The 14,371-nt window shown below is 54.8% G+C and overlaps 1 protein-coding gene across 1 annotated transcript in view; it reads right to left on the bottom strand.

The window, feature by feature from the left end:
• The window catches only part of JPH3 (junctophilin 3), a 59,076-nt gene that overhangs the window by 32,753 nt on the left and 11,952 nt on the right, over positions 1-14,371 (bottom strand). Inside the window, exon 3 of the mRNA XM_076348966.1 lies at positions 8,176-8,953. Within this exon, the coding sequence (XP_076205081.1) occupies positions 8,176-8,953 (778 nt within the window). The remainder of the gene's footprint in view (positions 1-8,175; positions 8,954-14,371) is intronic.

The raw sequence follows: 14,371 nt of genomic DNA on the forward strand, positions 1-14,371 counted from the left end.
CTTAGCAGGGCCTATGGTCAAATCTTTTAATTTTCTGGATTAGGAAGCCAAGACAGCTTGTCATTTGTCCTGCGTGGAGGAGGTGACAGAAACCTCATTGCTCGAGGCTTTTCAAACCGACTGCAAGAGCACCGAGGGACCAGGAACCCCCAGCCCGGCCGCTGCGCTCCCCCCACAGCGGTGCCGGTCCCTCCAGCATCCCAATCTCTGGCTGTGGGGGGAAGAGATGCTCATGAACACCAGCAAGGAAAATACTCAATATTTTTGCCCAGCTCTGCATTTTCATCTCAGTTGCGCTCCTGATATTGCTTTTGCCTCTCTCCAGGGAAGAAGGGGCTTTGGGGGGGGGGGAACAGGAGCATGGGGGTGTTGGGGCTGTTGCTGCAGGGTAGCGGGTGGGTGGGTGGCTGGGGCGGGAGCAGCGCAGCTGGCAGGAACACATGCCAGGAAACCCAAAACAGGAGCTGGGAGAGGAAAAAAAGCACACGGGCCTCTCGCGAGATGGGAAGGCGGCGTAGCTGTAGTGTAGGGACCCCAAAACCTCTCCCCATGGCTCTCCTCCGCTATCAAAGCTTCAGCGTGCTGCATCGCCGGGGTGCAGCGTGGGAGCTGGCAGGGACACGGCGCAGCAGCTCCCACTGACACAGCCGGGGGGGTTCAGGGTGGTGGGACGTGGCGGCAGGGGGCTGGGATGCTACAGTTAGCATCCCCCCGCATCTAGCCCTTGGGCTTGACTGCAGGTTTGCATGTACCCCCACCAGTTTCCTTGCACCCCGCAAAGGGTGAGGATGAGGATGGAGGAGAGCGACAGGGCTGCGAGCCAGCCCGCCTGCCAGGCAGCTGCGCAGGCTGGGGGAGGATCTCTCCCTTCCCTCCTGAAGATCGCTGAGAAAAGCAACGCTGCAGTTTCTGCTCGTTGAATAGGAAAAGCAGCAGAAAGAAAAATCAGGGGCTGGCTTGTTGTTGTTGTTGTTGTTGTTGTTGTTGGCTTTTTCTTTTTTTTCCTCTCTGATGAGAGGTGGCTGCTCCACCCGAAAGCCAGCGGGTGACAGCACCCTACTCCCCTGCTGCTGGCATCGGCATGGAGAAGAAGAGGCTTCACCATCCTCTTCTTCAGCTCATTCCCTCTTCCCCGTGCTGTGCAGGCAGTCAGGGCAGACAGGAGGTTATTGTGTTAACGGGGGGATCTAGCACCGCTCGGGAGGCTGAAATCATCCTGCACCATCTCCCGAGAAGGGCTGATTCTGCAGCAGGGCCAGCCCCAGCAGGACAGCAGCGCCGGCTGCTCAGCCCATGCACTAAGCTGGTAAAAGGCTTGAATTAGAAACCAGGCTGATGATCCGGGCTGCGATGGTCTGCCACGGGATGCCGGAGAGGAGGAGGACGAAGCAGCCTTCCCTTCGGCCTCCCGTGCTGGCCCCTGCCTCCTGCCCAGCTCTCCGGGGCAGCCCCTTCCCGTGGAAGCGGCGGCTGCCAGGAGTGAATCACCTTCCCATCCTTCCTGCCTCGCTGCCAGCCGGTGCCATCCCTGCCCGTTTCCATCTGGTCCCGCTGCAAAAGCGACCGCGGAGCAGGCACCGGCACATCGTGCTCCGGCACCGGCACGGCTCTCCCATTCCGGCTCTACTGCCGGGCGTTTCGCTTCCTCCCGCATCCCAAGACCGCTCTCCTGCTTCACTCTACGGCAAAGCCATGCTGCACTTCGCTGCGGGCCTGCCGCGACACAAACCGTGTCTGCCAGGACCGCAGGGATTTCAGAGATCTTCCCCGATGAGCGCGGGGAGGAGGGCAGAGCCGGCTGGGATCACAACGAATCCAACGGGCTGTGAATCTCCGCTCTGCCCATGTTACTTCATCACGACCCAGCAAGGTTGGAAATTATTAAACAAAAGCATGTTGCCTGGGCCATGGAGCCGGGGTGTTTTATCTCATATTTGGTTCAGTGAACAGGGAAGATGGTGGGAGCCACCGAATCGGGAGCAGCAGTCGTTAAGGATGGGAGAGCAGCAAAGGGAGAGGGACTAGCGAAACCCATGCCGAGCTGCTCTCCTAGAAGCTAAAAAAGACCCTGCTGAGGTTTTTTCCAGTTGGATTACTTTGTAAAGCATCATTCCTATGAAAGGCACTTAATTTTCCAGCCTGTTCATGTCTGTGCACGGATGTGCCCCTCCACCTCTGCACCGTGGCGCAGGCAGCGGGGTGGCAGTCGGGGACACACAGAGCTGGCCCTGCGCAAGCGTGCCGGCTAGTCCTGATTTTTGACACGGACGTAAAAGGGCTTAACGCTGTAAGTCCTGTCTGAGCAGGAAGTTATTAAATTGGCATTGCAGGAGGATTTAAACAGTCACGGTGCAGACAGCAGGTCCCGCAAGAGCCGGCAATAGGTAAGGTCACAATGCTCCGGGATGCTGTCTGGGGATCCGCCGTTCCTCGAGTGTCCTGAACTAGAGGTGGAAACTGTGCTTGCCATGAGTCAGAGGTACCCGTGTCATCCCAGCTGACAGTGACACACACAAACGGGAGGAGTAACAACTGATCCTAATCTCTGCCGCCGCGGTATCGCCTGACCCCTGTCAACACGCGGGAGCTTGCGCCCGGGCAGGAGGAGGGGAGGGACATGGCAGAGGGAAGGAGCTGGCAGGAAGGAAAGTCGGCGTGCTCTGCCGCAGCCCTGCTCAGCTCTCTGTCAACGGTAAAGCCTGTTGGAGGCTGCCAGCCCTGGGCTTTGCTCCTCTCTGCATTGCACAAGGCGCTGTTTGGGAGGGAAGGAGGGCAGGAAGGAAAAAGAAAATGCTGCCATAAAGAGAATTACCTCCTGCCCCAGCTGATTTCAGCCTTCGAGTCACCTCCATCCATCCCCTCTGCGCTTTTCTCTCTGTCGCTCCGTCCTCTGCACTCCTCAAGGAAAGGATGGAGAAGAGACGGAGGGAGCACGCTCTCCCTGCACGAGACCCAGTGGGTACCAGGTGATGCCGTCGGTGACCCCATCGGTCCCAAACTAATGGGCAGAAGTGACTTCTGCACAGAGCCCCAAGCTCCAGCTGGCAAACACCATGCCGCAGGGAGCTGCAGATGCTGAACTCACGCATGGCCTCAGCGGGGAAAGGGGCAGTGCTTCTCTGAGGGGCCATAAGTAGAGGAAACCCCACCCTGGACGCAGAGGGGCTGGACAAGGTGGTGGGAGGCCCCGCCACGCTTGGTCTGATCCCTGAAGCATTCGCTCAGCCCCATCCCCGCAGCCGGTTCAGCTGTGACCCATTTCAGCTTCAGCCCACTGCCGGCTCGTCCCCGCCATCCTGACCCGAGGAAGGGGACATGTAACCCTTTTGGGGCCACAGCGTTCCCCTTAACCCACATCCCTCCTCCTCCCCCTTCTCCATCCGCAGCGAAAGCCCCTCCAGCAGCACGAAGCGGGGATTAGGGCAAGACTAATGCGGGAGCCCCGCAGCCACCTCCCTCAGGCATCAGAAAAGCCAGCAGAAACCTTAAATCAAATGCAGCTAAGTACAATTGCAAAGCTGCAGGCAGAGGCCTGCGAGAGCATTAAGCAGCATTATTACGGCTCGGCGTACTGCCGGTAGTGACATTACCGCAACTTAAAATGTTTGGGATCAGAACTGCAGAATCTATTCTTTTCTGTGGGTTTTGCCTGGGCTGCATTTCCATTTTCCTGAAGAAAATACCTGTTTGGCTCAAACAACCTTCTGCACTTTGCTGTTCAGCTCTCCAGGGCTTTTCTTGCCTTCCTGCTCCCCATTGTATGTCAAACGCAGACGGATGCTTCGCCCTCACTGCAGCATCCTGAAGGAGCAACCATGCTGAGTCCAAACATTTTCCTTTACCCGTCCTCGCTGCCAGGTTGTCTTTATTCGCTTCCTCTTTCTTTTTTTCTCCAGTTCCCCTTTCTGAAGTTGAATGACACTGTGCTAATTTGTAGCCCAACTCCTCCTGAGACTATTGAGCTTAATTATATTTTTCTCATTGTTGGTGAATGGCTTGGCCATAATTATGCCTGGAAGTGCATTACTTAGGACTAACCTGAGAACAGCATCCCCTGTGGGGTGCTAGGGCATTGGCGGCTCTGAGGAGCTCTTATTTAAGGTGCTGAACAAGGGGGCCCCATGAACCTCGTGCTGGAGAGGAGCTGAGCGCTTGCCAAATGCTGCCCGTCTCTGGGACTCTCATCCCTAGCACTGGTAACGGCCCCTCCTTTCATCAGTAGTCCGGCCACTAATTACAAAACCTTGAACTGCGGTAGCAGAAGGAAATCCTGGGGAGAATTAGGGTCTGTCTGCCTTGCATTAAAACTGCCATCATCCGTCGCGGAGAGCTGAAGTCGGTCCTGAGCTCCCCCTGATGCTCCACGTGCATCTATCCTCCACGTCCAGCGGCTGTGATGAAAGCCAAGGGGTGAGGGTGAGCTTTCTGGCCCACCTCTCTTGCCTGGATATTATATTTTAGTTGACCGTGACACACCAGTGCCGATGGACAACTTGCCTTTGGCATCGACGTTATCACTAATGAGATGGGAGCCGGTGTCTCCAGTGCATCCTCCATCCTCCCAGGGTAGCAGCAGAAAGAGTGATGGCTCTTGGCTGATGTGAGAGGGGAATGAAGCACCCCATAGCACAAAGAGGACACCCTGCGCCTTCATTTGAAACAGGCTGAAAAAGGGCTCCCTCCCTGGGTACCTCCGAAAACCGATAGTTCATGTCAACGGTAGTTTTTCAGGCCTGATTCATAGCCCTTCTCGCCCACTGACTTCGCACAAACTATTTCAGCAAATGGGCGATATAAGAGGAAAGAAAGTGTTATTTCATTTTAATTGCATCGAAGAAAATTTAGGAGAATCATCTACTGAACCTAAAAACTATTCTTTAAATGAGCTTACTTTTCTCTGTCACAAATAACATTGTACTCTGTTCAGACTAAAACAACTTTAAGAATCCAATTTACTTGTCTTCAGTACACTATGTTTTTAGCCTACTTTCCTCAGGAAATGGGGCTTACTTCTGTGATTGTGCTGTTTATATATCTATATGCCATCACTCCCACACTAATAACTTTTGAACGTGTTGGCCAATTCCAACCAAATCTGACAGAGTGGTAGAGTTTTCAAAAATACTGAATTCTTACAAATTTAATGAAATACGTGGGTGGGCACATATTTTCCCCCACCAAGGGAAAGGCTGCAGAGTGAACTCAGCCTTATTATTAGACAGAAGAGAATACACACACACACATACACAGACACACACCAGTGCTGTTATAAAATCCCCAGGTGCTGGTAAGCCAGAGCCCACGTTGGTATTAGATGGGGAATATTGCACCCCTGAGCCCCAAAGCCACTGAAATGAGCATCGGGATTCCTCTGCCAAGGCACCCACTGCCTATTTTGTGCATTTCTTTCTGTTTGGATGATGCAATTTGGTGTGGGCACTGCAGGGGAGTGTTTATTCATTTAGAAGCTTTAAAATTAATCGGACTAATTATATGAAAGCCTTTCTAGCTGGTTCTAGGTTTGTAAAACCTTGCTCTCTTCTGGTTCTGCATGCTGGGATGCAGCCGAGGAGAGACTGTCCGTGCAAAAACCCTCGCAAAGGGGAAGAGCCTGAGCTGAAGGACTGCAGGTTTCAGACAAAGCAGCTCTCCCCGCTTGCATTTCGAGGTCCTTGGGCCTCTCCTGTGTGCAGCCGAATTGCAAACCCAAGACACCCTCCAAGACTTGGGGCCGAGCCTGTACGCCCGCCTAATCCCACCTGCCCCGCGTCTCCAGCAAAGCCTAAATCCTGCGATCCTACCCGGCCGTAGCCGAATGGTTTGGCTCTTCTTGGATAGGTTTCGGGGCCTCATCATAAGCCATTAACACAGGCAGCAAAAACTCCCGGGACGGATGTCATTCGCAGTTGGTAACCCAGCGCTAATGCACAGCGCCCGTCACGTTGGAGTCAGTCTGTCCCTGGCTCACGCAGCGAGAGATGGGCTGCGCAGCAGATCAATAAAGGGCTTTTCAACACACCAGCAGCCCTCGTGCACCGGAGGCGATGGCTGTGCCACAAAAAAAGCAAAACCCTGGGTTCCAAGCGCTTGCTTTCTTCCCCATGTGTCTAGTCAAGAACAGACTAGTTAAGACCGAGCGCAAACAGCGGAGGGAGCCGGGCTGCGGGATGGAGATGTCAGGTTGTTCACGGAGCATTTTTTGGTGGGACCAGGTTCAGTCTCTGACGGAGCATCCTCGAAGCAGTGCACTCCCATTCATTTATTTCTTTGCATCTTCACTGATGATTAAAGGGGTCCTCTGCGTGGTCCCCAAATCCCACAGCTTTTCTCCTCCTCCATGCACACGCGTGGTCACGGGCTGCATCCTCCCTCCCAGCACTGCTGCTGCTCTCCAGCAGAGCTCGGGACCGCGCTACCCCAGCCGGTACAGGGGGGGAAGGTATTCATGCCCTGGCATTGCTATCTGATTTGATTTTTTTCCTTCTCCTCTCTCATAATGAGAAGGTGGAACATTATATGCCAAGAGCTCATTAAGCACTTCCAACATGGGGTGGTCATATCTCTTTCAACTCCCACTCTCGTGGCTTTCCAGGACCCTTACCACCTGGAGACGGAGGATACTCAGGTTCTCAGACCCGGCATCCCACGGCATAGACCTCCACGTTTCCAGGATTCAGGCCTTTCTATCGAGGCATTCACATCCCCAGATCACAGGGAAAGATCTGGTCTTTCCGCTGCTCTGCAGTCTGTTTCCTACCTGGCAATCTAGTGGGATTTTTTTTTTCCCCCCCAAAGCTTTGACAACAATTTGGTACAACGTCAGCTCAAAAACATCATCAAGCCCAAAAATGCTCCCAAAGCAGGCCTGGGAGTCTCATTCACATTGCAGATAAGTCATCGGCAGACATGCTGATAAAGATTTCAAGTGTGACTCTGCATACAAATGATCCACACCCAACAATCTAGCACAGGCGACTCAGGAGGTACCTGGGTTTTTCCCCTAACCCCAGCCCTTTTTCCCCAGCCTGGCTGCTATACGTAGCACTTGCTCAGAAACCAGAAAGGAATGACCATGCTCTATTAAACCAACCCTAAAAAGTGATACAAAGAGCCCTGAATTCGGCAGAGGAGCCTTTCCTCCTCGGCTCACCTCTTGTCTGGGAGCTCGCTGCAAGTCACGAAGCTCCAGGCGTATTTTGGGAGCCAGCTAGAAGGTGCTTGAGTTGGCCCTGCTTTGAGCTGGGAGTTGGACCCTACTTCAACCTAAACGAGACATGACCCCGTCCCCATCCAGGAGGGGTCCTGCTGGTTTTCAGCTGGATCAGGTCCCTGCTCTGAATCACTGAGCAGTTCCATGATGGCTACAGCCAGCCCGGGGAGTGGGGACTTCTTGAGGCTTGTAGGGATTATTTGGGCAATAAAGAAGCTCTGCTGCTTTCTAGCAGAGCCTCAGGCAGGGCAAACCCTCCCCAGGCATCAGCTGCAGCCAGAGATTTGACTGCTTTTCCACTCAAAACCTCTTTTGGGAACAGAAATAGCTGGGAATCCTCCCAGCACAGGCCAACCCTGGGATGGTTCCTCTTGGCTATAAGTCAGACAGAGGATACAGGCAAACAGCATCTCAGGAGCTCTTCTGCTAAGGGTATCATCCTGCTTATTAAAGAGGCTAGGGAGAAACGGGGTGAATAACCCAGTACCTCCTAAGTGACAGCTATCAGCCTGTGAGCCCCACACGATGACCCACAAGTGCAGTCCCACCACGGTGCAACCACCCCCTGCACAGGCTGCAGCGAACGCACCGCTCTGGGTGACCCTGCATGGCCTCGACGGCTGGTTCGGGAAGGTCGTGCATCCACAGCTCACTCAGAGTTAGCAGAGGGACAGTTTGGCTTGGATCCACCCCATTTTGAACACCACCCATGAGGCTTGGGCAAGCCCAGGGGCTTGGCTTTCCAGGATGCTGCCTGCTCCCCCTTTGGGGTCCAGATTGCACCAACCGCTCCCTGCACCAGCAGATGCCCACCGCAACCTCTGCCTGCCTCCAGCAGCTTCCCTAAAATACCCCCCCCGAGCACCTACTACCGCAAAAAGTCTCATCCAACTACTCCCATCAAACTGCAGCTGTCGGGGCTGGACCCCTGCCGAGATGCCGCGTCGGGACGAGGACCACCTTACCTGGACGCTGCGATCTCCGCTTTCTGCTTGGCGATGGTGGCCGCCCGCTCGGCCGCCTCGACAGCCCGATCCACCTTCTCGCGGATCTTGCTGGCCCGCAGCGGGATGAGGTTCTTCCTCTTGCCGCTGACCAGGACGTTCTGCTTGTACTTGCCCTCCTCCTTGGTGCCGTCGGGGAAGGTCATGCAGCCGTAGCCGTGGCGCTTGTTGTTGGCCCATTCTCCCTCGTACTTCAGCCCGTCCGAGCGTTGGCTCACCCCGAAGCCCGACCGCTTGTCGTTCTTCCACTCGCCGACGTAGATCTCAGTGGTGGTGGCGTCGATGTCGTCTTCGATGACGGACAGCTCGGCTTCGCCCTCGCCCAGGCTGATGGTGGAGTTGATGTCGCTGGCGGTGGAGCTGACCGTGCTCATCCCAGCTTCGCTCCGGAAAGAGCTCTGCTTGCTCCGCTGGCTGGCCAAGGAGCTCTTGGACTCGGACTTACGGAGCTTGAGCCCGCTCAGCAGCGACCGCCGGAAGATGCCCTTCTTCTTGCTCTTGAGGATCTCGGCGTCGCTGTGGGCCATGAGGACGAAGCCACCCCGGGAGACGGCAGGGCTGCCGGCCACCGCCGGCGAGGAGTCGGGGTGCAGCGCCGTGCCGTTGGTGTGCTCGCTGCGCAGGGAGTTGATGGACGTCCTCAGGGGTGACCTGATAACCGCAGCCATGCCGTAGGGAACGCTCTGCCGGACGCCGTAACCCTGGCGCATCCCTCCGACCCACTGGCCCTGGTATGTCCCTGGGAAGAGGAGACAAAAGCAAAGAGGGGTTTCATGGCATGGCATCCTGTGGACAGCTAACGGCATCAAACTCCTCTGCGAGCCCTTCGTTAGCAGGAGCAGCAAAGTGCAGCTCTGGATCCCGGTCCCATCTCCGTGACAAGGACTGTAATGTCACGTTGTGGGAGGAAAAAATAACATCTTGGTTGGATTGCAGGCATGCACTCCAGCTGCAGTGTGGAAATATTAGAAACCAGCCAAGGCACCATCGAGCATGGAGCGATGCTTCGAGGAACTGCCCCTTAGATCAACCCCTAATTTGAAAGGGAAGGGAGCGGGGAGACGGGGTAGGGGAATTGTTATCCGGGAGCAGACTCCGATCCCATCCATGCTGCCGGCAGTGATCAAAGCGGATGGTATATTACAACGCATTTATTTATATACATAGTGCCTTTCATCCGGCGTGTAGTGGAAAGGAGTGGCTCCATAGAAATAAAGGCCTCACGGGGAGAGATCCATTTGGTTATTCCCCTCGGAAACATGCCCCTGTTTGAACTCCTACATTTGCACGGGCACTTACTGGAGCTGCCTGACCGGTCTTTAGCGGGATGAAACGCACATGGGACCTCACCGCGGCACTGGGAATGGAGGCACAAGAAACCCATCCAGCTCGGGAAGCGCAACGGGAGCGTAACGCCCGCCCTGTGTACTGAAACGCGGACGTAATCTGCCCGGGGCTTATAATCCCTTCCCCTCCTGGAGCTCAGCGATTTGCACAATTTCTCATTTGTCCCAGCCAGTTGAACTGCAAAGCTTGTTTTTATTCTTAGGTCGGCTTAATCTTTTCTGGGCTAGCTCGAGATGCAGTGATTCACTGCCCACCTAAGCCCTCCCGGGGCAGATTGATGAGCCCAAGGATGGCTCCTCGCCTGGCACTGGTGCTGCTGGGATGCTGCGGCCGGTCCCAGCCCGGGGCTGCCCTGCTGCCTCCCATCCCCGGCCAGCGATGCAAAGAGCAGGGCCCCGCGCCGGGAGGGGCGCAGGCAGCACCTCGCAGGATCGGGGCCTCCCCTCATTCCAGCCCCGCTCCTGCATGCCGAGGGAGTCTTAAAATAGACTTGCTGAAATAGCGAACCCTGTGGGAATCAAACTGAAACGGCCCTGATGAAAACGGCCCAGATGATTACCGCCGGCTCAGTCTGATAGAGGCTTTCTGTCCCCTCTCTGCACAAGATGCTCTTTGCCCTTAGCAATAAGGCTGTGATTTGTAGACATGAGCAACCCATCGGGTCCACCTGAGCCGGCTCTTTTGGCTGCAAAAATATTGTTCCCTGAGACTTATCCACCTTGCTGCAGCGTTTTCCCTCTCAACATTTTCCAACAGCCTAGCAGAAAGGATTATTAAAATGGGCTGTGCTGGCCATCCCCATCCCCATCCCAGATAAACCCTACTCTCGCTGCAAGGAGCGATCCCAGCCCTACAGCTATGTATCCTTTGGCTCCATTTCATCCCTCATTCCGATCCTACCCTCAGGACTCCCTTAGGGGTTTCCAGCGCCCAGTCCCCAGGGCTCAGCGGTAGCTCTGGAGATGGGTACGTGCTGGAGCAGCTCATGCTGAGCATCGAACTGCTTACCGAGAGCGTGAAACCAGCACCCAGGCACATTTTGGGGTGCATTTTGGGGTGCATCAGCTGTCTTATCTAATAGCTGCCAGCACTTTGCACAAATCCCCTGGGCTCGGACATCCTTCCCAGTGCTCCGATGCAAGCAACCCCCCGAGGTGCTACATTATCTGAGTGACAGCCTTGTGCACCCCAAAAAAATGCCAGCCGCAAGCTGGGGGACCTCATGAAGACTGCCTTGGAGAAGGGACATGGAAAGGCAGGGCCAGGCAGGCAGGATTTACAAAGGGTTTATAGGATTAGCACCGGTGAGGGAGGCAGAGCACTAGGATTATGGCAGGCACTGGTGGGGTGGGGTGAGGAGGTAGTGGCAGTGCCAGTGGGGAGAAGGATGGGGGACAACCGGCAAGACGGACAGCAAAGAGCTCGGTGGAGACATCGGACATGTCCTCTGGTTGGGTTTGAGCAGTGAGCCTGGCTTGCCCCACTGAAACCCACTTTGGTGCCCCCAAGAACAGGCAACAACCGATGCTGTGCACCACAGCTCTCCCCGTGCCCAGTGGCACCCTGGAATGGTGCCTGTGGCAGGGGAAAGCCCCCCAAGCCATCCGTCCATCCCCTGCAGACCTGGCATCATCACGCTCCCCTTTCTGGCTCCTTCCCAGAGCATCTTGGCAGGACAACCTACTGGGGGTGATGGGCAACAGCCGCCTGTGAGAGATTTCCCCCAACACCCTGAGCACCCCTGCAAACGGAGCCCCCAAGATGGCTTGGGAAGTCCTCACCCCATGCTCAACCTCCTGTTGCCTCTAGAGATGGATTCAAGGCATTTCAGGGAAAGGTGCCAGCGTGGGCAAGGGGACAGGGAGAAAAGGTCCTGCACGAGATCCGTCATAGCCCGCCCTGCCCAAGTCCTGGACTCCTTTTCCCTTGGCTGAATCACTTGACTCGGTCCCTGGCCCCAGGCAGGTCCCTTGACCTCCCTGTCTCCTAGCAAATCTGCAGCTGAAAAAAAAAAACCCGGATTAAACTGAAGCACCGTAAAGCAAGCACGGCCCTTTGCTGAAAACCAGAGGCAGTGGCAAAGAGCAGAACAAAGCTGCGTGACAGCGCGTCGCAGCTGGAGCAGAGGCGGCAAATTGGTCACAGCAGGTTACAGCTGCAGCGAGCGCCTGTGTGTATCTCCAGCAAGGCAGAGGTGCCCGGGAAGCCGTCATCTTTGCATGGCCTTAAAACCTACTCCTAGAATTGCACAGCTGCCAGGAGCAATTGCTGCATTTCCCTGGCAAGGCTGATTTTTCTAAGCAGAGGATGCAAGGACTTGAGGAGCCATCCCATCCGGCTGGCTCGTCCTGCTTCTCCCCTCCCAACATCATGGAGCAACTCCCAGCAGAGAGCAAAACCCACACCCCAAGTCTGCTTTCATGGGTGTCATTGCTCTCCCGATTGCTTCCCTGTGGGAAAGCAGCATGGCTCGCCTCTGGGGATTGCCTAGGAGGGCACAGTCACCTCCCCTATGGCCACCAAGACATCTGGCCACCTTCATGGCCACCAGCAGATCAAAGAGCTTCCTTCCAGGGAGCTGAGTTCATCCGTCCTTCCTCGCCCAAACAGCACTCCTTCCTTCATCTAACTTCATTATGTTTTAAACCCCTAAATATCCCAGGATTTGGCCATGAATACTGGAAGGTCTCAGAGCCATCTGATCTGCATTGCTAAGCACTGTCACCTCCTCCCCTTGCACTGCTCAGCTTAACCTCTCCCCCCTACCATTTGCAGATATATGCACAAAGCTTAATCTCACAAGGAGCCGAGAGACTCTTTCTCCCTGCAGAGATTTTATGATTTTCCACTTTACGTGCCAGGACGGACTGGCTAGAGCTGTTTCAGAGCTAGGGAGCTGAAAAGGGAGCGTGCAATGGGAAGCCCGTGCAGTGGGGACTGTTGGATGGGGCTGGGTGTAACAGGACGAGCACGTCTGATGCAAAAAGTCCCCAGACTGATCTGCTGAGGTGCTGAACGGAGGTCCTCAAGGACTTCAGTGCAAACGTAGGGAACTGAGGACCTCCCAGGGTCGGGGCAGAAGAGCAGACACCCTCTTTAACTGTGCACAAGAGGGGAACGTGCCTCCGCTGGGATGGGAAGCAGGGAGCAAGCCAAGACTACTGCAATCCTGGCCACAAGCTGATTGCATTGCCCAAGCCGGGGCACTATGGAAAAGAGGCAAAGCCACCATGATGGAAGGGAATTGCTGGGGAGGCAAATGTGCCAACCTCTTCCCCCCAGCCATGCAGGTCACTCTTATGGATGCCTTCAGGATGCCACAAATATCCATCCCCCCTTCCGTGTGGCCCTTTTGCACTGGGCAAAAAGGACAAAAGCAGCCAAAAAAGTCTTGGACACAGAAAGAAAATCCTCCTGAGCTAGGTAATTTGTGACTTACTATGGTAATACAACCAAAGCAGCAACCATTTCTGTGTTGTAGCTCTCTCCTTACTATCAATATTTGCAAAAGGCTTCCCGAAGCATTAATTGCATGAGATTAATGGAGTGATTGCATCAGGGAAAATTCAGCATCCATTACGTGGTCAGGGCAGCATCGTGCAGGCAGCTGCAGGCAGCTGAGCTGTGCGGCCAGCGCTAGGGCTGGGTGGAAGTCGTGGACAAAAGCAGATGCATGATAGGAGAGAACTGGACAGCCAAGCCAAGAAATCTCAGCCACCACCATGATCCTGCTGAAAAGAGGGCCTGATTCCGCCCTGGGAATGGGAATTTTGCCATTCATCGTAATGGCAGCAAAATCAGAGCCCGAGGGAATAAGCAGGTTGTGCTCTCGCTCGCTGCGGTTTTACCCCGGGGAAGATTTCTTGACTCCTGGTGTAATTGCTCCAGCAGGATTTGGCCAAGATAAAGGTGATGCCAAGAAGGGTGGGGATGTGGCCACGCGCGTGCACAGGTATAGAGCAGAGATAAGGAGAGGGCATAACCTGAGGCTGGGAGAAAATAACTGAAGTCATCCTGAAAGATGGATCAGTGAGAATATTCCTCTTTCGGAAAGAGCAGATGGAGTGTGAGAAAGGAGACAGGCTCGCAAGAAAGACGAGGAAAGTCGGGATGGGGTGGAAACATGGAGAGAAGAAAATGGGCAATGCGGTTGCTGGCCACTTTCACTTGTGTTCTTAAGCCTGGGGTGGGGTTTTTTTTTGGCTGGCTCCCCTTGGAGCAAGGCTGGGTTGTTTCCAAACGGCTTTTAAAACTCCTGCAGGAATTTCCATTGTCTTGAGGACCATGCAGAGCCCCATCCTTGGCTGGAGCCAGCCAGGCTGAAAGCAGAAAGTGGGAAGCCACTGGCCTCCAAAGCATCATTCCTGATGCTCCAGCAGAAGATCATATGTTTTGAGAAATGACAAGTACCAAAAAGTAATCTAATTTGTTGCAGTTATTCAGCACTTTCTCAGCATTTGGCTCAGGAGGCTAAAATTCATTCTGGGAAGAGAGCAGAGAGTCTGCAGGGCTGCTCCTGTTGTCCCCATAATGCCAAAATCCCTGAAATCAGGGTTCGCCCTGGTTTGTACCTTGTAGAAATGGGGAGGTGAGCGGGACCCCGTGCAAAGCCGGTGGCGAGCCAGCCGGGCGCAGCCTCATCGCCTCCACATTCCCTGCTGGAAACAGGGATAATGCAGCAGCGCTCCAGCTTTTCAGGTGGGTATTGGGAAGACTAGCTCCTATTTCAAAGTGCTCTGGAAGGATCGGAGGCATTACAGACACCAGGAAGAATGACGGGTTTCCGTTCATTTCCTTGGCTTTGCCAGTT

The sequence above is a fragment of the Aptenodytes patagonicus genome, chromosome 11, assembly GCF_965638725.1.
Source record: "Aptenodytes patagonicus chromosome 11, bAptPat1.pri.cur, whole genome shotgun sequence".
In the NCBI taxonomy this organism is placed as follows: Eukaryota; Metazoa; Chordata; class Aves; order Sphenisciformes; family Spheniscidae; genus Aptenodytes; species Aptenodytes patagonicus.